General features: G+C 32.3%; 5 protein-coding genes across 7 annotated transcripts; 3 read left to right on the top strand and 2 right to left on the bottom strand.

The window, feature by feature from the left end:
• Positions 1–1,265: 1,265 nt before the first annotated feature.
• On the bottom strand, positions 1,266–4,210 carry LOC143427885 (uncharacterized). 2 transcript variants are annotated; one of them, XM_076902375.1, is made up of 3 exons: positions 3,797–4,210; positions 3,249–3,632; positions 1,266–3,020 (listed from the first exon to the last, which is right to left on the bottom strand). In XM_076902375.1, the coding sequence occupies exons 1-3, from the start codon at positions 3,935–3,937 to the stop codon at positions 1,398–1,400; spliced, it is 2,148 nt and encodes a 715-aa protein (XP_076758490.1). In that variant the 5' UTR covers positions 3,938–4,210; the 3' UTR covers positions 1,266–1,397. The 2 variants fall into 2 exon arrangements, with proteins under 2 accessions (XP_076758490.1, XP_076758491.1); XM_076902376.1 differs by having other exon boundaries at positions 3,249–3,555; positions 3,797–3,911.
• A 788-nt stretch (positions 4,211–4,998) lies between these two features.
• LOC143427886 (uncharacterized) lies at positions 4,999–9,673 on the top strand. The gene is made up of 7 exons (XM_076902377.1): positions 4,999–5,305; positions 5,999–6,279; positions 6,480–6,773; positions 6,856–7,195; positions 7,265–7,687; positions 7,772–8,025; positions 8,105–9,673. The coding sequence occupies exons 1-6, from the start codon at positions 5,225–5,227 to the stop codon at positions 8,018–8,020; spliced, it is 1,668 nt and encodes a 555-aa protein (XP_076758492.1). The 5' UTR covers positions 4,999–5,224; the 3' UTR covers positions 8,021–8,025; positions 8,105–9,673.
• Positions 9,674–11,482: 1,809 nt separating this feature from the next.
• LOC143427970 (ninjurin-A) lies at positions 11,483–12,391 on the bottom strand. Its single transcript, XM_076902507.1, has 2 exons — positions 12,055–12,391; positions 11,483–11,949 (listed from the first exon to the last, which is right to left on the bottom strand). Exons 1-2 carry the CDS (start codon positions 12,313–12,315, stop codon positions 11,761–11,763), a joined length of 450 nt encoding a protein of 149 aa, XP_076758622.1. The 5' UTR covers positions 12,316–12,391; the 3' UTR covers positions 11,483–11,760.
• A 1,629-nt stretch (positions 12,392–14,020) lies between these two features.
• Positions 14,021–17,336, top strand: Argl (Argininosuccinate lyase). Its single transcript, XM_076902892.1, has 12 exons — positions 14,021–14,041; positions 14,138–14,248; positions 14,770–14,856; positions 14,982–15,065; positions 15,304–15,435; positions 15,496–15,596; positions 15,791–15,984; positions 16,135–16,334; positions 16,410–16,634; positions 16,740–16,846; positions 16,918–17,068; positions 17,196–17,336. Exons 1-12 carry the CDS (start codon positions 14,036–14,038, stop codon positions 17,334–17,336), a joined length of 1,539 nt encoding a protein of 512 aa, XP_076759007.1. The 5' UTR covers positions 14,021–14,035.
• LOC143427889 (glutathione S-transferase LANCL1) lies at positions 17,248–22,769 on the top strand. 2 transcript variants are annotated; one of them, XM_076902388.1, is made up of 10 exons: positions 17,248–18,003; positions 20,786–20,898; positions 20,998–21,174; positions 21,267–21,418; positions 21,514–21,661; positions 21,741–21,881; positions 21,966–22,148; positions 22,225–22,371; positions 22,451–22,553; positions 22,614–22,769. In XM_076902388.1, exons 1-10 carry the CDS (start codon positions 17,382–17,384, stop codon positions 22,688–22,690), a joined length of 1,863 nt encoding a protein of 620 aa, XP_076758503.1. In that variant the 5' UTR covers positions 17,248–17,381; the 3' UTR covers positions 22,691–22,769. The 2 variants fall into 2 exon arrangements, with proteins under 2 accessions (XP_076758503.1, XP_076758502.1); XM_076902387.1 differs by lacking the exon at positions 17,248–18,003 and adding an exon at positions 20,434–20,462 and having other exon boundaries at positions 20,719–20,898.
• Positions 22,770–23,364: the final 595 nt, after the last annotated feature.

Genomic DNA, 23,364 nt, shown 5'->3' with positions numbered 1-23,364 from the left:
AAAAATTCAAAATTTTATAAGTATATAGATAAAATGTTAGACATACACCGGGAACTTTCGCTCGAACATACAGTCGCCCCCTGTTTTCGATTTTGTTATATGAAATTAGTAAAAAACAAAATTATAAATTAATCAATAATATATACTAATTATATACAAATGCAATGGAATTAAATATAGTTTAAGAAATATAAGTTTCCTTATTTTTTCTCAATTTTGGTCAATACGCAGTTGAAAATTTAGTGAAAGATTTAGACAATTACAATTTGCCCATATACTTGTTTTCGAAATTCACTGTATGGCACACTCTCATTTGTTAGAAAACAACGGCTCTAAGGCCATTGTATGTGTAACACAATGTGTTGCTGTGCAATATATGTATATATTGTATGCACGCTTAATCGAATTCTTAATTACAGTGTAGTTAATCAGGTCAGATATTACCTGACTTTGTCTTATTATTTATCTTCCTACTATTTACCCAATTTATACATAATATAAATTTCTTTGGTCTTAGATTTTGTTTTGTATTCTAAGTTTATATAGAAATCATATGTTTCTAAAATACTCTGTAAAATGGTCATAGATTGTTGCAATCACTGTTTGAAAAAACATTACTCCACTGATATTCTGTAACTATACATACACTGCGTGTAACTATAAAAAATATTGCACAAAACTAAATACAAAACAAATAATATTTTCGTCAAATTCAATATATAACAAAATAATTTTAATATTAACTATATCATTAACTATCATTGAAGTGTCTAACAAAAGTATTATATATCTGATGAAATTTATAAAACATCATTATTTTTAGCACGTTATCCTAATTCTATTATTATGAGTAACTGAAATAATATATAAAGTTTCATAGTAAATATTCTGATTATACATTAATTTGACATTTTTGTTCCAAGTTAATAGAACTTGAAAACATATTTCTAATCAGGTATTGGAACAACCTTATGACTATCTACACACACTGAAATTTGTATAGCACACAACTTTTTTTAATGTTAAGTAACAGTGTGCATGATTCATACAAAACGCATTTCATACACGCGCACGCACACGCGCACGCACACGTAATACTTTACTGGTGAAATATATATACAATATACCTCAAGTTGGAGCTCATAAGCCACTGAAAACTTTTTTACCGATTGATCACTGATGTAATATAAACAACAAATTATTTTGCCTTTTAATCAGTTGAAAATAATAGTATTTCAAGTCTTATTAAAGTACAAAAAATTTACTTTTCAAGTAAGTGCAGGTTTAATTTAAGGAAATATTTTGGCGCGTCGTAAAATTTCTCTTGCTCACATAACGACAATCTTATGATTGTTACCATTTGGCAAGAGAACATAATAGACACGCTTCCCCTTGTCTCATTGAAACTCTTGCATGTTATTATGATACTGATTATTAAATGAACCATTCGGTTGTTCATTTCTTTCAATAACACTTTGCATTTCGACTGTTGACCCATTATTAGACTGTCCATTATTATTTATATTCCCAGAATTGGTAATATTACTTGTCACTATGTTCACATTATTTGCAGCAGTCGATTGCTGCGCTTGTTGCTGCTGCTGCTGCTGCTGTTGTTGTTGCTGCTGTTGTTGATGGCCATTTACAGCATTCTGGGAAGAACTATTATTTTTTGACCTATGTCTTTGTTTGTGAATTGTAAGATATTGTTTTACAGAGAATGCCTTGTGACAAATATCACATTTGTATGGCAAAGGATCCTGACAATTCACACCATCTCCGACGGTTGATGCATGAGTAGTTAAATGCATTAAATAGTAATGTTTTACTACGAACGATTTCCCGCAAGTTTCACAAATATAGGGGCCCGATACACCATGCGTTTTACGATGTTTGTGAAGATTGTCCTTTCTTGAGAAGCTTTTACCACACATTTCACACTCATGCATTTTTTCGCCTGTGTGCGATACAGAATGCCTAACTAAATGTTCCTTGCGACTAAATGCCTTTGAACACGTGGTACACACATAGGGACGTTCACCAGTATGTAGTTTTCTATGTTGATAAAGATGTTCTTTCCGTTTGAACGGTTTACCACAAACATCACAACTAAATGAGTTGCCATTAGTCTGTAAAGGATCTTCTTTATTACCACTATTATCAGATGTTTCACTCAACAGATTCTGAACAGAGCAACTATGACTGTTCAACTGAGTTACAGAAGAAAACATTTTTCCACACTCTTTGCAGGTTGTACCTCTATGATTTTGGGAAATAACTTGAGGATTTACAGTAATCAAAGATGTTGGTTCAGGTCCTGATTTAATTCTTAGAAATTCGGAAATCTGTCCAATCGAGTTACGAGATATTGTGTCTTCAGCTTTTGCAAAATCTTTGAAGTCTTTATTCTCTTCCCGAACAGTTTGTGTAACCAAAGGAGTTTCTTTAAATCCCAAATTTAGAAACACTTCTGGTCCAGCTTGTACAGTTGCATAATTCTGTACATTTTGTGTGCCACTTTCATCTTTCTGAGTATCAGGCTGTACTTTTTGAATAATCGGCTGCTTGGAATCGGATTCTGCTTTTAGAATGATGTTATTATTTTGATGTACCACCTGTGACTGAGGTTCCTGTTTAATAGGAAACTCTTGTTGCGTAGTAATTTGCACTTGTTTTTCAATTTGTTGAAGTTGTCTATGTTGTTTCTCGAACTCTCTCTGTTGCCTTTGTAACTGCTGAATCTGTTGTGTTATTTGCGATTGATTTTGTTGTTGAGGGACTTGTGTTTGATTTTGCGGTTGAGAAATTTGTCTCTGCGACTGTATCTGTTGGTTTAGTTGACTGTGATTCTGAATTTGATTTTGCACTTGAATTTGCGAATTTGGGCTTTGTTGATCATTTATTTGATTTTGTACTTCATTTGATTGTTGAGGAGATACTTGCGACGTCTGTTGTTGATAACTATAATGCGTCTCTGCTGTAGCTTCTACGACAGCAGCTGCCATACCTCCCGGTTGCATCTAAAATATATATTAGCATTAATCGAACAATTTTCCTTTTAATCCTGAAGTAAATATAATAATGTCTTCTATTCAATGAAAATAATGATAGTTTAAAAAAATTTTTATTTTAAGTCAATTTTATAGAAAAATACAAAAGTAATAAATAATTTAGTATAGTAATGTTAATAAACATCATTAATCATTTATAGTAATTGTGTTAATAATACACCTTTGGTTTCAACAAACCTGCATGGCACACTTGTATTGCTGAACCCTTGCTTGAACTCCACTAATAATTTGAATATTAGAAGCATTTATGTTACTAACAACAACAGGCTGTTGGTGCTGTATTTGTTGATCATTATTGACTATTTGGTTCCCTGCTGAAGATGTTACTCTTTCCATCGACTTTAATACTTCGTTCTCTGGTGTCGTTGGTCTATCTTTCTCTGTGCTTTTCACATAAACCTTACCCTCCTTTAGAAAATCTTCAGAAAACCTTAACGAAGTAAAGTATGATTCCAACATACCCTCTGCGCTTACGACCGTCTCTCTAAATTCAATAAAATTCTCTAATTTCTTTACACACTCGTGACAAACAATTTTTGGCAAAGAATCCTCTTCCAAAACCTTAAAGTATCAATTAAGTTTTATGCGTTATTTAAACCAATTAATTGGTTGAATTATCATTATCCAACAAAGAAATTATACTGATCAGAAATAGTTATAAAAGATGTAGTAATCAAAATTTTTCAAAATCTTTCTAAATAGAAACAAAAAATAAATAGTCCCACCTGTATAGGTAGACATGCTTGAATTTTTGTTTGAAGTTGCAGCTTACGGCCTTCTTCCCGAAAAATGTTCATTTTTGTTCCTTCGCTGCTGGTACACAATCTGCACAGTTCGTAGTAATTCACCCTTCGATATCCAGACATTGTTTTCCCGCGGAAAACTCAATTGCGCGACCTTAAAAAAATCGCGAGTAACTCTGTTTCCGAAGAAATACGACCGTGACAATGATCACTGCTGTATTATCATCGTTGACGATGCTCTTTTGTATATAAAATAAATTTCCGTTTGATATCGCATTTCTGAGAGTCCCTGAATTGCACCCGTGGCCATTTGCAGTTTGTGATTATAGCGACAACGAAGTATCACAAGACGCGCTAAAAATTCAAATTTACTTCTGTACAAATGTACAAACGTGCAAGTTTAAAAGCATTTAACGAATTTTAATTTTAATATTATATTCGAGTCTCAAAGTTTTATCGGTTGCTATAATAATTATGATAATGCGACGCTCTTTCTGCCCTATCTGTTTGTTATTATACTACATCGCAATAAAATTAAAACTTGTTTGTTGTTTGTTGGACTTGTTGAACACGTCCGTTTAAAACCATATACTCATTAAAATACTTATTAAAACGAGAAATATTGTAAAAACTATGCTTACCACATTTTCTGTCGTAATGGGATATCAAAGACTAAAAAGTATATGGATGAAATAAAGAAAACACTATACCAAACATATAACAATACTTGATGATTCTGCGTCGTCGAATCTAATTTAAAAGTGAAAGGTGAAACCTCGAAGATTAATTTTATTATTAGTAAATGATTTTTAATTCGTAAAAAGAAAACCAGTCTAGTTATTTAACTCTCGCAATTAGTTCTTTCAAAATCGTACCTCTTACGTAAATCGCTTTCCCGTATTTGAAACTGGTAAATTCATCGCATGTCATAAAGATTCCCGGACTCGTTCTCAAGATAAAATTTATAAACATATAAATGAACAAGAATCGCGTATTGAATAGTTTTTTAAAATAAACGGTATAACAACCTTGTTTCATTAAAATTCTCAGGCCTGTTTTCAAGATAAAATTTATACAAATGTGCAAGAATTGCCTATACAATAGGTAAGTAGTTGTATTTAATATATCGAATGAGGAAACGTGGAACATTGAACCGGATAGATGAAAATGTCATCACCAACTGGTAGAGTTTCCTGTGAGGATAGTATCAGGAATAGCATTGGTGGGTGGTGATTGAATATTTTTTAATTTTACGGATCTCGTATTTGGTGTGTGCATTTAATGTACAGAAATACGTAGAAATGGATAAGATTAATGGTAAATTATGAGACTGAATCCGTTGATCAAAAGAGAATGTGGTAACAAATATCACGGTGCAATATTACGAGGATCCTAACCTTGTCAGGCACCATGAACAAACATAGAGGCTCTATGCTTTTAAAACCGGAAGAAAACGAGCAAGTCTTCCAACTGATAGGAAATCGATGCCAGGCAAGAATTATTTTATATATTAAACATTTCTATTTATAAATATTCCAACTGTCAATTTAATGCATCGATTTTGACCTAAATTCTATTTGGCTGCCGATAGCCGTATAGATAAATATATTCTATAATTTTAATTTTTCTGTTCTTCCCAAACATTTTTATACCATTATTATAATGATTATTCACTAATTAAAATATTGATCTCATTTGTTTATTATTGTACGCGCGACATTTACACGAAATTTGTATTATTGGTTATATTTGACATTCGCACATATTTAAGAGCACAATGAAGACCTTTTAATATTAAAAGCGTTGTATTTATCGTTTTATACAAAAAAACTGAACAATACTGTGTATTACTTCATTTGAAATCACTCTCGGAATATAATTCCGTTTAAAGCTATGTATTAGTCACATGTGAATCAAATGAACTCAAAGGGTTTTTAAATATGCAAAAATTTTTCAATCTGTTTTTGCAATTTCTAATTATGTCTAACTATTAAACAAATGTAGTAAACAAATATTAATTATTGAAACAAATGTTGTATTTCTACCCTTATGGACATATCATGTCAATAATAATTAATGTAAAATGTAGTAATGGAAAATAATTACATTATTAAAAATTAATCTCGAAAAGTGTATAAGATAAGGTAATACAGATAAAGATGAATCACCTTTATTTCTTTATAGTGTTTAGCAGCTGGAGTTATTCAATTATATTTGACTGAGCCACCTTCGCACAGAGAATGGATAAAGAAAACTACAGGTATAATAACGCTGATAAGGGACAATCCTAGGCGTAGTTTTTTTCTTCGTTTATATTGCTTACAAAGAAAAGCAATGTTGTGGGAACACGAAGTCTACAACGCAATGGACTATAAAGCACCATTGACGTATTTCCATACATTTGAAGCTGAAGACTGTATGGCTGCTTTTAATTTTGCAAACGAGACAGATGCCTTTACACTAAGGTAAACCATGCTAGAATATGGAAAAAAAATGTAAATGAGAGAATAACATTGAATTTTAATTAATCCATTGTAATTATAATTCCGATGATAACATTTATAATAATAATAATTAATTTTTCAGTTGTATCTTATAAAAAGTCTGTGAAATATGAAGATTATTAAAACAGAAGGAAGATAAAGTAATTGTTACTTATTTTTAGAAATATTCTTCTTGACAAGCTGAACGCCAAACGTCAGAGAAGGCAACAAAGACGTTCTAGAATAGAGGGAGATACCCAGCATGGCGTGACAGTACCATGGAAAAATCAAAGCAATACATCTTCTGTTGCATTTAGTACAGGATCAACCTCAAACTTATTAAATGGAACTCCAAACACGATCGGTGTTAATAGGAGTGCTTCTAGTAGTTCCATTAAGAAAAGTAAAAAGAAAAAACGTGATAAAGTTAAGAAAAAATTAACAAAAGATGATATTGGTCTTCCATCTAATTTTAGGTTTGAATTTTTCCTTAAGCTGTTGGACGTTACTTTATATTTGATAATGGTTTTACAAAAAAATATTTAACATTATTTTTAGACATGTTACGCATATGGGATGGAATGCTAATAGCAAGGAATTGGAACTGGAACAAGTTGATCCGCATTTACAACTTTTTCTCGCCAAAGTCGGCGTGTCGGAGAACCAATTCAGAAATCAAGATACGCGCAATTTTATTTATGATTTTATTGAAAAGAACGGCGGTATGAATGCTATTAGAGAAGATGTTTCCTCGTCTATTCCGAAAATTAATGTACAACAACAATTTCAACAATCGCAACAACAACAGCAACAACAACAACAGCAGCAGCAGCAACAACCTCCAATAGCACCCCAAAGGCAGGAATATCCTCCTCCAGTTCCCGCAAGAACAATACCTGTTTGTATACTGTTATCTGTGATATGGTTTTGATAGGTAAATGGTTTTAATGCAATAATGTTTTTACAGCATCAAACTCGAAGTGCTCCACCACTACCTCCAAATCGATTTAATGCTTCTGCAACGCCGCCAAGTGCACCATCCAGTGCACCACCAGTTCATAGAACATTGCCATCTCGACCACCACCACCTTCTTTAACTTCTGCACCAACATTGCCACCACCTCCACCACCTCCACCTCCTCCACCACCACCACCACCAGCTCCAATTCCGCGTTCCAGAAGTAATTCGACCACACCTGTTCCACCTCCACCGCCTTTACCTAATCTATTAAGCTCCGATGATGCAACTGTCACCACAAGCACTACTACTAATAATAATAAAAATAATAACAATAATAATAATAATACTAGTACCAATAATAATAACGAAGTCACCGCTGACCTGAGGTCGACGCTCATGGAATCCATAAGAAGTGGCACTACGCTTAGAGTTAGTATCAAAAGATTTCAATTACATGATTTGAGCGGTTCCGTTGAATACGATGATTATATATACATTACATTTATATTACAGAAAATTGATAAGTCTGAAATAAAACAAAATCCACCTCCTGGGAACTCTAGAAATGCTCTGTTGGAGCAAATTCGCCAGGGAATTGAATTGAGGCCTGTTGCGAACGAAGTGAAAAGTAAAACACCAGTATTTCAAGGAGGATTGGCTAGTGCTTTGTCAAGGGCTCTTGCTGAGCGATCAAGTGCAATCCATAGTGAAAGTGATGATTCAAGTAGTGAAACCAGTGATGAAGATGAATGGGATGATTAACTCAGGTTAGTTTGAAATAAAGGATATATGTATATAGAAAATATAATTTAAATGATAATTTCACATAATAAAGCTATAAAATAGTATTTCAGATGAAGTATACAATTTGAAGAATAAAATAATATATCACTGTGATAAACCTGCTATCAATAAACATGTATACAGATTAGCTGCTGTAAATGTTTAATGTAACAATTTTGAATTTGATATCCAAAGAAGAATGCAAATCGCACGTAAATGTTCCGAAAACAAAAATCACTTAAATGTGTTATCAGAGAATAAGGCACAATTCTATGGAGAGGGCAGGTAAGGGCGGTAAAATGAAGATCCTAGTATCATTCAGAAGAATTATTACAGATAATTATTTGAGAAAAAGAAATATAAGTATATAAAAATATGATGTTATATAATGCGCAACAAGGTATAGAATAATTGATTTTCCATTCAATAATATTTATCGATTTAACTGAAGATCAATATTTGAGAAATAAAATGAGTATTACAGACACTTATGACTGTTTATATTGTTTTAATAAATATTGTATGAAATATAAGAATGAATGCAGTTAAATACGAAGTATAACTATATAGTATAGTTGATGATATTACAAATTTTGTAGTAACTTTATATTATTATTTTACGATTTAGATTACTTATACTCTCTTTATGACAATTATGAAAAAATTAGCCCTAGTTTGCCCTGCCCAATTCGTGTGACTTGAAGTACGTGTAATTTTAAGTTAGCAACAATGTTAGTGCAGGGTGCACATTTATGACCGAACAAAACGTAAACGTAGAGATTTTTGAATCTATTAATTGGAGTATATCTACCAAACTAAGCAGAATGAGAAATAGTATATTTATTTCATCCTAATATTTCGTGAGATTGGAGTAATTTTGATAAGGACATACATACGACAGCTACATCGAAACTCTTTTAATTTGTAGGAACTTTGTCCAACCTCTCGATAGGCGCATAGTTAATGTATCTACATGTACACATCGATTTTTAAGAATGTAATATCTTATCCATCATAAAAATTAATTGCATCGAATACATGTCGAGTGATCGATTTACGTACATGTATACCTGACGTTTCGAAATCGAGGAAATCGATTTTTTTTAGAAAAAAACCAGCATTTAAATATATCGGTATACTAAACATTTGTTAAAGAAGAATAATTTCTCATCGGTTCTTTCGTTTATAGACTTGGAAATTCATTTTATGTGTATCTGAATTACGGTTTTGTATCTAGTCGCTTACGAAACTAAAGCAAGTGCTCTGAGCTAATGTAAATTATAACACTTTTGAGGAGTTTCCAAGGTCTTTAATCGGTAAATAAATAATTAGTCATTTTCAATGTAAAATTCTTTTAACTCGTTATTTCAGTTCCACTATTTGTCACTCTGCTGTTGACAGGGAACCAGTTGAGAATGGCATTTCATAGAATACAAGCAAGTTAAATGAATTTCACAATTAGATATGAGAATTTCTCTCTCTCTCTCTCTCTCACTCTCTCATCATTGGACAGTATAATTAATTCATTTAATTATAAAAGCGGCGTATCAAATGACTCTTAGATAAAATCTACTAGGGTATATAAGCGTAAAATGACAATTAATAACGTAGTAAAAACTTTACATTTCACATGTGTAGATGTTAAGTCCATGAGAGAATTGTCGTTGGAAATGTATGAGGCACAAGGTAGAGAGTTTTACGCCACTATGGAGAAATCCTAGTCATACCAGAAATGAGGGAAAAAGAAATATGTTAATTATTAGTTATTGTATTTTATTATATTCTATGCAATATTATTGTAAACGTGTATGTATATATATATATATATATATATATATATATATATATATATATATATATATATATATATATTCGACGTCTGGGACTTGTCATTTGAACGACTAAAAAAGTTATCACGTTGCAGGATATTTGTCTCAATTACTGTCGAGTGTAACGGTACATTAAGAAGGAAGTGTAATTAAGAAAGAAATAAGTATAACTATGTTTGTTAACTAGAATAAAGAAAACAATAATAGCGAGAAGCGTTTAGGAGAGAAAAATTTGTTACAGACGATACACTAATAAGATTGTCTAGGGAATGAAAGAATTAGAAAGCTAATCTGTTTCAACTTCAAACACGTATTACATAGCACTATATTGTTGCATTTAAGAAAAAAGAAAGGAGAAAGAGAATTATTAATGGACGTATATTTCTGTCCAATTTCAAGAAGTACTGTTCTTGTACAAAATATATAATACATATAACACAGCACATATTACAAATCGTATTCGATTTGTATTGTGTCTACCAAATATCAAAAACTATGAAAGACAGAATATAAAACAATATTAATTTACTTTAACACACAACTTCCTTTTACCGTATTTTTTTGGTTTCTATTATCTACAAAGCATAGAGACTCAAGTTATAGCGCAAATTTTTATGAACTAATACAAACTGCTTGTCTCTTGCTTACTATCATAAAAAAGCAAGACGTTACACTTCTACAGAGATGATAAGATTCATAGCAGTAGGAGAAACCTAAATTTGTTATATGTATATAGTTTTAAAAGGAACGTTGAATATACATTAAAATAATGTTTATACTATTTATTTAACACAGTCAGCTTTTATATATACTGGACATTAGATTAAGTAGATCATATATATATGTATATCGTGGTCTAATTCAATATTTTTGCTATGAGTATGATGAGATGAATAAAGTATACGTGCGTGGAATTTGCAACTAAAGTAGATAAAAAAGAAAGTAAATATTCAAATCTCTAAATCGAGCTTGTAATGGTAAATACTTGTTATCTTTTATTGGTTGTTTTGTTTACAGGATTCAACTTTTGTTATTGTATTAAAATATACAAGAGAAGGAAAACATATCAAAATTTTAAAGGTATTAAAAAATTATTTAAATTTGAAACTTGCATTTCATTTTAAAAAATCCGTGAGAATTCGAATAAATTGTGTAATAGCAAGAAAAGGGATGAAAATGGGATTATAATCGTATAATAAAATTGCAAAATATTGATACAGATTTTAAAATATAAAAGCTTTTTCGTAAAATTGTATTTTATAAAATTTGTATTTGTCTAACTAAAATTGTTAAAGTTATCGATGAATATTTAAAATATAAATGTACTAATAGATGTGGAAAAGAAAAGAATAAATAAGGAATGTTGCAAATTATTATCGTTTAAAAAACGTGTTAATGCAAACGTCGCTAGATAAACTGATTCGGTGAAACTTTACATGTTACATCACTTGTTAACTACTTAAATACGTCAAGTGTTAGCGCAATCGGTAGTTTTTACCTAACAATAGATCAGATATTACGGACCGTAATAGAGGCGATATTCAACTCTACTAATTGAATTAAATAACCTTCTGATAATTAAGAAAATTTTACAATAGAAAAATATCAAATGCACATTAAATTATTTATTTGTAACTCGAACGATAATACATAATATACATATTTACATAGAAAATACAAGAATATTTTAATGCGAAATAGAATTACATTTAAATAGCATTAAAGTGATCTGAGCGCGCAAAAATGGTAATCTTATAAATAACGATAATATCATTAATTTGTCCGATTTATCGGTTTCAGGTATCTTACTGTCACATTCAAGTAGAAAAGAAAAGAAAAAAGAGAGCTGAATCCACCCTGTGGATGTAAACATAGAAATGTCATTGCTGTCTAATTTGTCGTCGTTGCTGGCAGTGTCGTGGGAACGGATACGCTGAAGGCAGCGATGAACACGTTTATAATAGTTATTAGAAAAACTCCTATCACTACATAATTGTTGATTTTCCGTGCTTGGACTGATTTTGATTGTCCTTTTATGTCATATCGACCTTTAAAAACCAAACTCACGCCTACAGCCATCTGGAATTCGATGACTTAGAAATTACTGCTGATTATCGCTAAGCAAAGGCAGTGACAACTATTTATCTATCGCTATTTATCTATCAGATTTGTTATTCGTCTTACCTGGAGAAGGAGACTGATAATGATTAAGCTCAAAATCAGGTAAAACGTTGAACTCTGCCGTTGATATTCGATCAGATACCTCAGTTGATTTGCATTAGCGGTGATCAAGGCAACATCCATCATACCCTGCGCGACAGTTTTTTTCGCGGCGAAAGTATTCGATTGTTTGTATGGCATAGCCTTTTTATCCGTCGTGTCTACGGAGGCATCTTTCACCACTACTTCCTCCACCATGTCCAATTTATTTTCCTTTTCGTTCATATCGATGGCCGTGCTCTTGCATTAAGTGTGTTTTCGCTGTTCTACCTTCCCCGGTCCAAGGTAAAGCGTCGATGACAAAAGAGATAAACAGCTCTCAATAGACTGATCTGAAAATTGATTAAACACTTGTCACGATAGTTCGTTTATATTTCGTATATATATTTTTTTCTTTTTTTCCCAGTTGTTCGTTAATTATTCTTTTTTTTTCGCACTACCACAGCCGTTATGTTACGAGAATTTAAAAGGAATAGGTTATCGAACAATCGGTGGTGGTGTAGATACATGTCTTGAAGTATTAAGTATTACTTGGATGCTGGACTAAAATTCTCCGTTCGCTCTTCAATTCGAACACTCGTCAACGTAATGTTCTCATTTTCAAACAAGTGTCAGTTCCACATTCTGATTTAATTTTAACAACTTGCTTCGTTCAATCATCGATATTGAAAATGAGAAGTGCACCGTTCATGTTCACTCGTGTAAAAATCTTATTCTGACATATTTAGTCGACAAGTCTTCTCAAATGAACACGCACTTGAATATATTTGACTTTTCAAAGAATAATCAAATTATCGAATACCGACTGATCGATGTCGGTAATAGAGAAAACCACTAAGATCTCCCTATACTTACTTGGTTAAACAAAGCGGAAGGTATTATTACAGGGAGGACTTGTTGGTCTACCGAAACTGTCGTTAGGAATGAAGCCAATATAGAAATAACGATAACCATATCGCGTTGTTGTGTATTAAATGTGAGGTTAGATACAGTTTGAACAAAACCGCAAGTGACGCGTGACCATGGGGAAATGTCTTAGATTAGTAGATGTATAAACAATCGGTACTTGTATCAATGGAAGCGTCCTCTATGCTAGCTGGAGTATTATCGGCTTATCGTCGAATACATGCTGTTCGAAAGATAAAAATAAAGTAGGAAATCGGTGGCAACGATCGCCCACAGTTTCATCTATTGTTCCTATAGTAAATACTATTTAGCTGTGCCTATTGTTACAATTAAAAGTACTACTGAAAGTTGACTAGATGAAAAAACAAAACAGGTTAATTTGTAGGTATCGAGATACGAAGAGTATAAAACTTTGCTTGCGCAATTGACAATTGCGTTATCTATTCATCGATTGCAATTCAAATTGGGTAATTGCATTCGAATATTGTTATACGATGTGAATCATTATGTATGATTAATACTTTCTGTTCTTTTACTGAAAAGTTAATTGCATGTATCACATTGTATCATCATTGAATCGAGAGAAGAAGAAAAAACGTTTCATCATGAAAAGCACATCTATCTTCATAAAATAATATAGAGGGATTAAATTAAAAAGAGATGAGATATATTGTTATAAATATGAAAGAATAATAATAATGATACACTAATACAGTAATAAAAGACCAAATATGCGGTTAGAAATGATTTTATGCAATTTTCATCGATAATATATAATAATCGAAGTAAAGATCCTACGTATTTTCAATTTATTGTATCTAGTACTAACAATAACTTGTATGTATATATTATGCTTATCGTATGTAAATTATTTATCTCGAAACGGTGATATTCGTGACCTTTCTCTTACTATTAGCACTGGCGATGAGCTTGCAAAGACAGAGTTTCGTCATAAAGATTTTCAAGTCCGAGTCTCGCGTCTCCCTAAAGACGATAATTTATAAAAGATCGCGTCGCAATTTCTTTAAAACTAACCACAATGCAGGTAAGTCTCGCCTCTTTTTATGATATATGCGCGATCGATTAACGTAGAAGTGATTAAGTAAATGTTAGTTTTCTCTTTCTATTCCCGTACGAATAGGGCTGCGAAAAATTATGGGGAGGTCGTTTCACCGACAGCATCGATCCAATATTTCATGATCTGAACGCGTCGATCGGTGTTGATAAACGCATGTACGCCGAAGATATAGAGGTTTGTAAGTCCTCTAACACGGACAAAGAAGGAAATGGTATATTAATAAATCCATTATTGTTAAATCTCTGTTATAAAGTATAAAGTGTTCTTTATTATGTTTTTCCTTCAACATGGTCTGCTTTCAAAAGTACCGTACACGTATGTTCAGGAATATATTTATAACACGGTAATATTTTACTATATATCTTATGTTCTCCAAATTTTCTAAACACAAAAAATAGTTATATTAGGAATATTTCTTTAGACACTTGCAATACTTTGTAAATGTACAAGAGTTTGTGTGTAAAAGATAAAAGACAATGATATCAAAGGAAAGACAATGAAAAGTAGTTGTTGCACCAGACGACACGTGTAGTATAGTGTGTACATAGAAATTCAAAAAAAGAATTCTTCCATTATACTTAAGGTAGACGATATTTTTTTACAATCGCCCAAGAGTCTAATAGAATGTGCGTATATTTGGATTGCTTATGTGTATATTATAAGAGTTTTCTAATATTACATATTGTTATCCTCAGGGTAGTATAGCATATGCAAGAGCAATACGAGCAGCCAATCTTCTCTCGGATGAAGAATTACAAGTCATAGTGAATGGCCTCGACAAGGTATGAAAGAAATATGTGAATAAAAAGAAGGAACAATTATTTAGGAGGAGAGATAAAAGGGAAAAAATCGATTTCACGCAAAAAAAAGGAAAAAAAGTCAGCTATAAAAGGAACATTTGGTGCAGGTGAAAGCAGAATGGGAAAGGGGTCAATTTGCCATACACGCCGAAGACGAGGACGTTCACTCTGCGAACGAACGTCGACTTTCGGTGCGTATAAAATTAATTAGTTGTGAAACTTATCTTTATCATTGCAAACGGAACTGCTTATCAGACGCTATTGCGCACCGATTACACGAATACATTACTTTTATTTCATTTATCCTGAATAAAAAACAAATGAAAGCAAATGAATATTTGTAGCTATTAAAATGAAGTATTCGCTATTTGAATGTTTTCTATAACAGTATTTTTAATAATATATTCGCCCTCTGTAATTAATTGACAGGAATTGGTCGGAGATATAGCAAAGAAATTACATACTGGAAGAAGTCGAAACGATCAGACCATAACCGATACGAAATTATGGCTTCGAAAGTCCATAGATGTGCTTTCAAGAAAAGTAACGGAGTTCATACAGGTATGAAAGCCAACGCAACGGCTTGATGGAAAGAGATATAACTTAAACAATCATATACAGGTTCTGGTTGATCGAGCTGAAAACGATATGGAGATTATTATGCCCGGGTATACGCACTTGCAACGTGCTCAACCTATAAGATGGAGTCAATGGTTGCTTAGGTATATATTAACAAGAGTAGAACAGTCAAGTCAATATAAATAGATAAATCATTCGAAATTTGAACGTCTCGACGAAAATTCGAGACTCGAATGTTTAATATTTGATCATAGATAAAATAATAAAAATGAGATTTATATATATAAATGCTTCTCGTAATTATCGTAGTCACATACTTTTTATAATCTTATGGTAGTTACGCATGGTATGCGAAATCGGATTTCGAGAGGCTGCAAGAGATTCGAAGACGTGTAAACGTGCTACCTTTAGGCAGTGGTGCGATAGCGGGAAATCCCTTCGAAATCGATCGACGTTCTTTGGCCGCTGAATTGAAATTTCACGATGTAACCGAGAACAGCATGTACGCCGTAGGGGACAGGGATTTCGTTGGTAAGCAGAGAAAACGTTTCATTCATCTTATTTGCATACGCAACAAATTCAAAAGGTAAAGTGTTAAATAGATGTTAGAAGTAGAAATTCATTTTTAATTTGCGTATGGCAATACCTATGTGTACACTTGCGTTTTGCTTGTATTCCAAGCCGAGTTTCTCTTTTGGTGCTCATTAACTGCGATCCATCTCAGCCGCATTTGCGAGGATTTGATCATTTATAGCAGCGAAGAATTTAGTTTTATCAAGTTCGCGGATAAATTTTCAACTGGCAGTAGTCTGATGCCTCAGAAACGCAATCCTGATTCCATGGAATTGATTAGAGGGAAATCTGGCACTTTACTCGGAAAGGTACGCATTTTAATTCCACGTTTCAGTCGTGTTCAGTTTTTCATAGTTTTATCTATTAGTTTTCTGGTGTTTCAGTGCATGGGTTTTATGGTTGTTTTGAAAGGAATACCGTCCGCGTACAACAAGGATCTTCAAGAAGATAAGGACGTATTATTTTCCGCGTTTGACACTTTAGATAGCATGCTTATTGTCGTTACAGGAGCGATATTGACTCTTGAAGTGAACAACAGGAAGTGCGCAGACGCTCTGACATCTAGTATGTTGGCAACGGATGTGGCGTACTATCTCGTTCGTAAAGGTGTCAGTATTTTAACCAAATAAAAACAAATGATTATAATTAGCCATATCTTTGACAATTCTACCCGGTCCAGGTTTTCAAGATTTAAATAATCATTTTTTAAATAGATTCCATTCAGAGAAGCTCATCGTTTGGTTGGAAAAATTGTAGCTTTGTCAGAGACGCTTGGAGTATCTCTTTGCGAGTTGACTCTCGAACAATTACAAACCATAAGGTAAACAATTTCATAACAAATGGATTCTATTCAAATATTTTATTAAATGTAATATAAACTATACACTGCAGTAAAAACTTCCAAGAAGACGTAGCGCAAATTTGGAACATCACTGGTAGCGTGGAACAATATAAAATTACGGGTGGTACCAGTACATCGGCAGTAAAAGAACAGATTAACAATCTTCAGATTTGGCTCTCCCTCTCCCTTTCCGAAACATTAGCTAGTTCTATCGAATGAATAAAATTAATACAACGTATCATTTAAAAAATGAAACAATAATTTGAAAATAAGGTTTTTTTTCTTTCTTTCTTGATATTGTTAATTTCCATTCGACTGTTTCATGCAGCAGCAATATGTCAATCTTGTACACACGTTAAATAACGTCGTTCACCGAACCCTCTTTTCTAATTTCCCATCTGAAGGTAACGAGTTGTACGCAAAACGGCAAATGAAGCCAGTTTATCGAGTCTTATCTGTTGTCCTTTGAAGTTCGTTGAAAAGTGGGTCGGAATTCAGACCGCTATCGCTAATTATGTTGGTTGAAAAAATAGGTTACGTGGCGGTCGTATATTGGGGTTACAAGTTGTCTCGAAACATAATATACCGAATATACAAGAACTTCTTCTCCGTGCCTATGGTCGAGTTATGTTCTATGGGCAAATGGGCGGTCGTCACAGGATGCTCCCATGGAATTGGTAGAGCATACGCGGAGGCGCTGGCGATGATAGGGATGAACGTAATTCTGGTTAGTCCCGATACGGAAAATTTAAAGGCGATCGCAAACAACATCGAAGCGATGTATAACGTGAAGACGAAAGTGATCAAGCTGGATTTGTCAGAGGGCCTGGAAACGTACAATGTGATCGAGAAGGAGATGTTCGGCTTAGAAATCGGCGTGTTGGTTAACAATCTCGGCATGTCGTATCCACATCCAGAATATTTCCTGGATCTTCCTCACAAAGAGAAGATTTATATGAGCATCGTGCACTGCAACGTAATTGTTGTGACGAACATGTGTCGTATCCTGTTACCACAGATGGTGGTCAGAGGGAAAGGTGTGATAGTGAACGTGGCCTCTATGGTAGCCGTATTACCAAGTCCCCTATTGACAGTGTTCGCGGCCACGAAGGCGTATATCGTGAAATTTAGCAGAGATTTGCAAATAGAATATGGAAAACACGGCATAATCGTACAATGTTTACTACCGGGCACCGTAACCAACCATACAACTGACTCACCGAGATCGGGATGGATGGTCCCGACACCGGAGAGATACGTACAAAGCGCAATCAGAACAATAGGCAAGGAAAACGTAACGACTGGATTCCTGCAGCATTCTATTTTAATCGGAATAATCAAATTCATTTATCGAATATCTCCGAGCTCGATCATCGTTTGGATGATTAACATCATGGAAGGAAATCGTAATAACGCGCTACGTCGATACATTGGATAATTTTATAGAAATGTGTCAATATACTGTCTTAAAACTAATATACAATAGTTTTGCATAAAAATTAATTTTTATATAGGACGGATATATTTATAATACAATGTTTTTTATATCCATCGGTACAACCAAGTATACTAAGGAATATCATGGTAAACGTATAACAGTTTGCTTAATACTAATTGTACAATGGATTGTTATATTTTTCACATTTACATAGTACAAATACTTGTAATACAATATCGTTCGTATCTATTTAGATATAATTAAATATACCAAGTAATATTGTACTAGAAAATGTAATAATTGATTTGAAAATAATATACACTGATACGTTCACTGTCTCGTTCAAGTTTTTCCAAATTTTCTCTGTTCTGGTTATTAAAATTAATTTCAAACTAAATGCTTTATTTTAATTAATTATAAAAATTTTAAAATGTATTAGAGTACAATATGTACAAGCAACTTTTTATGTACAACTATTGTATTCGGCTAATTATATGTTGCAAATCTCTGTTAATTTAATGTGTTTTTGTTTTGTAATAGATCTACTATACGATAGACAATATATTTTAACGATTGAAATTATTTTAAATTTTATTAAAAGAACTGTTAAACGACTAGAGGCGCCATCTGTGCAAAAAGCTAACTGGTATATTTTTGTAGCGGTTGTACTCACAATTACCTTACGTTGTCGATCGTGTATTTTTCAAGAGAAAGAACACGCACTAGCTTCATGTAAACAGTCCTTGTTCAGTACGAACTAAGTAACACTTAAAGCTAAATTCGAACGATTTTAATACTCGTGGATAATGTTAATTACGGGGAAGTCCGTATTGCACAAAGGCACGGAAAAAAATAAAAACGGGGCGAGGGCGAAAAAGACAAAATTCTAAGAATTTCTTGCTTTCACGCCTAATTATCCTATTTCTACTTATGAAAATGATAAGGGAAGAAGGTTGGAGGTGGATAAAGTTTATTTTAATTTGTAATAATTTCTTTTTTAAAAATATTTTTATACAAAGTAGTGACATATCGTTATCATGTCGTATGTAATTTTCTCGTTCAGTATTCGTTGCTACTACTGTATTAGTATTATTGTTTTGGTTAGTGATAGGCGTTGGAGCCTCTAGTCGGTTAGTAGTTCTCTTCATCATTGATAACAGTGTGCGATCAGTTTCTGCACTTTTCGATAAGATGGCGCCACCAGTAATCGCTATGTGGAGTCCTTGCTACTATAATTTCTTCTAATTAACTTTCACGTTGCTTGCTTTTATCTCAATTTATATTTAACAAATAACAAGTCTTAAACAAATTAAAGAAACTGAAGTAGAAGCTTAGAAATATAAATTTAGATTTTATAAAGAAAAAATTATGATGTGTTATCTTTGATGGCGCAGAAATAAGTGAAGAATAAATTTGAAGAACGTAGCGAACAAGAGTCTCTTTTTTATAGATGGCGCGAATTAATTTTGGAACAATTTCCTATCGAAAATGTACCTTCCGAGGTGCGGAAGTAGATGGCAGTAAATATGTTGGCAGGCTGAGATGCAGAAGTTGATAACGTCACAACTAGTATTCGCGCGACAAATTTAAAATAATTTCAATCGTTAAATATATTGTCTATCATGTATTAGATATATTATAAAACAAAAATACACTAAATTAAGGGACATTTGCAATGTATAATCAACCGAATACAATAATTGTACATAAAAAGTTGTACATATGCTCTAATACATTAAAAAATGTTTATAATTTAAGCATGAAGCTTTCAACATAATTTTGACATTGTTGATCTTTTAACTGTTTCAATTTTCTTTTATTAAATAACTTTTATGAGTATCATTTTATGTTTAATCGATAATATAATGTGCGTCGCTAAAATAGTATCGTGTGATTTAAGTTCTGGACTTCATATATTCGATAGCTGGGTGGAAGTATCTATAGTTGGAGTGAAAATCTTGGGGGAAAGCTTTTACATATAATTTTTTATGAAAACAGTTTTGGATTTGAGAATTTTGTATAAGTTTAAATTTTATGCGTACTAAATTGTACGTTGTTTTACTCAAAAATATAATTCTTTAATTCTATTTTGAAAAGCAGGTTCGTCAATAAACGCCGTATATTTTTAGAATGATACGTCAAATGAGCAATTGCTTAGTACGCTATGAAATATCTTTTTCGTTATAATTATTAAAATTTAGTAATTTTATAGAAGATATTATTGTTATTCTTCAAAAACGATATTGATTAACCTCTTCGTCAACTAAATTGCCAATTTAATGTATAACGCAGTGTTTAAGAAATATCTTTTAATTTCGATCCGTATCAATTATTTTCCATACCCTAAATATAATTTAAAGTACTGAACTTGTTATTTAGTAAAAATTTTAGATTGTAACGTCTTTTTTTTCAGTTAAGTTTCAGGTATAACGTAAGGAGTGTAAGAGCATTCGGTGTACAATATATAACTGTAATTGGACAATATACACATTCTCTTTGTGTTAAAATGGATAATTCTCGTCATTATGATAATCCATTCGAGGATTATCCTAATCCTACAGCAAATACCGTTATAAGTGACACTGCTAACGAGGTAAATATTTTGCTTATCATTTAATCATTTAATAATTGATTTATAAATTATTTATAAATGCACATACATATTAAAGTAAAGGAGTTCATGCTTTTTTAGATCAATGAGAATTATAAACAAAGGCTACGGGTGTACACAAAGAAATTGATAGATCGTTTAGAAGAGAAGAAAAAGTATTGGATTAGTGATGATTATTCTATTTATACCGGACTAGCAGGCATTGCGTACATGTTTTTCCAATATGGAAAGTACTTCGACGAATCAGTTTATATTGATGTACGAAATCTTTCAGCGATACTATAATACTTTCAACAAACTGTTATAATACTTTTACAAACTGTTTTATAAATGCACATCGTTCTTTGTAGAAAGCAACAGAATTATTAAGAATATGTGTAGATAAATTCAGAGGCAAGAAAGAAATTACATTCTTGACTGGTACTGTAGGACCACTGTCCCTGAGTGCAGTTGTTTTTCATTCGCAGGGCTTTCAGGATGAAGCTCAAAATATGATTTTAAAGTATACGCTTTATAATTATTTATATTACTTCATACTACTTTCCTAAAAATGTGGAAAATGTATAATAGTTATATTATACATATTTTATGTTCCAGAATAAAATCATTGTCTCCTATTGTTTTGAATGAGGATAGCGATTTACCTGATGAATTACTTTACGGAAGAGCCGGTTATCTGTTTTCCCTTCTATTTCTGAACTCGAACATATCTCCTGCTCCTATAGAAGATAAGCTAATTAGACAGGTATTATCATATAGTAATGATAATTAAAGTATATGTAAAACTATTTTAACCGTGTTCATTATAAAAAAAATTACATCAGGTTGTTGCACTCATAATTAAATCTGGATATCTATATTCTGCTTCAAGAAAATACAAAACAACGTTAATGTACGAGTGGCATGGGACCGAGTACATCGGTGGTGCACATGGATTAGCTGGAATACTTTATATGTTACTACAGGTATGGTATTTTATATTCATTTGATAATTGTCATTTTCAAAATTCATTGAAACCGTCAAGTATAAAAATGTGTCTATTTTATAGGCAGGGCAGTATTTAACGCAAGCACAATTAGAAAGAGATATAAAGCCTGCGTTAGAATTCCTTCAGAACATACGATACCCTTCTGGAAACTTTCCATCCTCGATTGGAAGTCACACGGATAAATTGGTACATTGGTGCCATGGAGCACCCGGGATGACTAAGTTATTTTGTTTAGCTTACAAGGTCATTATTAATTAATATCTTACAGATTTGCTAACGATTAAGAATTAACAGTTTTTTACATATATGAATATGACAGATATATCAGGATGAGAATTATTTAAAGACTGCTCTAAAATGTGGCGAAGTAATTTGGTCAAGGGGTTTGCTTAAGAAAGGATATGGAATATGTCATGGAGTTGCTGGAAATGCATATACATTCTTATGTTTGTTCCAACAGACAAAGGTTAAATAAAATATGTAAAATTACAATAGCATATAATCAATTAGAATAGATATTAATAAAATATTGGTTTTGTTCGCAGGATATAAAATATCTTTACAGAGCTTGTAAATTTGCAGAGTGGTGTATGGATTATGGAACGCATCAAATTAGATCTCCTGATAGACCATTTTCACTATTTGAAGGTATTTTTCCCTATGAATCTTACATTTTTATTAAATTAATATATGCATATATTATTTTAGGTCTTGCTGGTACAATTTACTTCTTAATCGAAATGCAACAACCGCTTTCAGCGAAATTTCCAGGCTACACTATTTAAGATCTATATACTTCGATAACAATTGTTTATTTCTTAAGTAAAAGAGAAAATTTCAATTTAAAGAAGAATTACATAAAAAAATAAAATGCGTATGTGAACTATACTATTAACATTAATCTACCATACATACAATTTTGTCTATACGTTGCACATTTATACTTTACGGAAATCATAGTCTATTACATAATGAATAATATACCTTGACTTGTATGGTTCTATTATGCATAATGGAAATTTATTTTACATTGTCAAATGAAATATTCAAAATTTAAAATATTTCAAACAATTTTATTGTTAACTTAAGAAAAATTCTATGTAAGAATGTAGTGTACACTCCACAATTACTGGTAGAAAATTTAAGGACTAATTCAGTAAGTGAAAATACGATAAAAATAAAAAATAAGAAAAAAGAATTTTGAGCTTTAATTATTAATATTTAAAAATCGCTAGGGGAAATATCCCCGAGAAAATTAACATTAAAGGTTAAATATAAAGAGATGTGCACATATATATACAAATATTATATTGCTGTTGTTTCGTTGGCAGTCTAAGAGAGACAATAGGTAAAAGTGAAATGTCGATCAGATGTACCGGTAAACTCAGCGTTCATCGCTACACGCATACCTACTATGTATTGGTTAAAGGAGCCACTAATATTCACGACAGGTCGTGCA

The sequence above is a fragment of the Xylocopa sonorina genome, chromosome 10 (assembly GCF_050948175.1).
Source record: "Xylocopa sonorina isolate GNS202 chromosome 10, iyXylSono1_principal, whole genome shotgun sequence".
NCBI lineage: Eukaryota > Metazoa > Arthropoda > Insecta > Hymenoptera > Apidae > Xylocopa > Xylocopa sonorina.
This window is presented reverse-complemented; position numbering and strand designations above follow the sequence as displayed.

Coding starts and splice junctions, on each gene's coding strand:
- Argl (XM_076902892.1), top strand. Junction 15,066..15,303: donor CGAACGAACGTCGACTTTCG/GTGCGTATAAAA, acceptor ATTAATTGACAG/GAATTGGTCGGAGATATAGC. Junction 15,597..15,790: donor TGGAGTCAATGGTTGCTTAG/GTATATATTAAC, acceptor ATCTTATGGTAG/TTACGCATGGTATGCGAAAT.
- LOC143427885 (XM_076902375.1), bottom strand. CDS start 3,937: ATGTCTGGATATCGAAGGGTGAATTACTACGAACTGTGCAGATTGTGT. Junction 3,633..3,796: donor AAGCATGTCTACCTATACAG/GTGGGACTATTT, acceptor TGATACTTTAAG/GTTTTGGAAGAGGATTCTTT. Junction 3,021..3,248: donor AATACAAGTGTGCCATGCAG/GTTTGTTGAAAC, acceptor TATATATTTTAG/ATGCAACCGGGAGGTATGGC.
- LOC143427889 (XM_076902388.1), top strand. CDS start 17,382: ATGTTGGTTGAAAAAATAGGTTACGTGGCGGTCGTATATTGGGGTTAC. Junction 21,419..21,513: donor GCTCAAAATATGATTTTAAA/GTATACGCTTTA, acceptor TTTATGTTCCAG/AATAAAATCATTGTCTCCTA. Junction 22,554..22,613: donor ACCATTTTCACTATTTGAAG/GTATTTTTCCCT, acceptor ATATTATTTTAG/GTCTTGCTGGTACAATTTAC.
- LOC143427970 (XM_076902507.1), bottom strand. CDS start 12,315: ATGAACGAAAAGGAAAATAAATTGGACATGGTGGAGGAAGTAGTGGTG. Junction 11,950..12,054: donor TTATCAGTCTCCTTCTCCAG/GTAAGACGAATA, acceptor ATCGAATTCCAG/ATGGCTGTAGGCGTGAGTTT.
- LOC143427886 (XM_076902377.1), top strand. CDS start 5,225: ATGAACAAACATAGAGGCTCTATGCTTTTAAAACCGGAAGAAAACGAG. Junction 5,306..5,998: donor TGATAGGAAATCGATGCCAG/GCAAGAATTATT, acceptor ATTTCTTTATAG/TGTTTAGCAGCTGGAGTTAT. Junction 6,280..6,479: donor ACAGATGCCTTTACACTAAG/GTAAACCATGCT, acceptor ACTTATTTTTAG/AAATATTCTTCTTGACAAGC.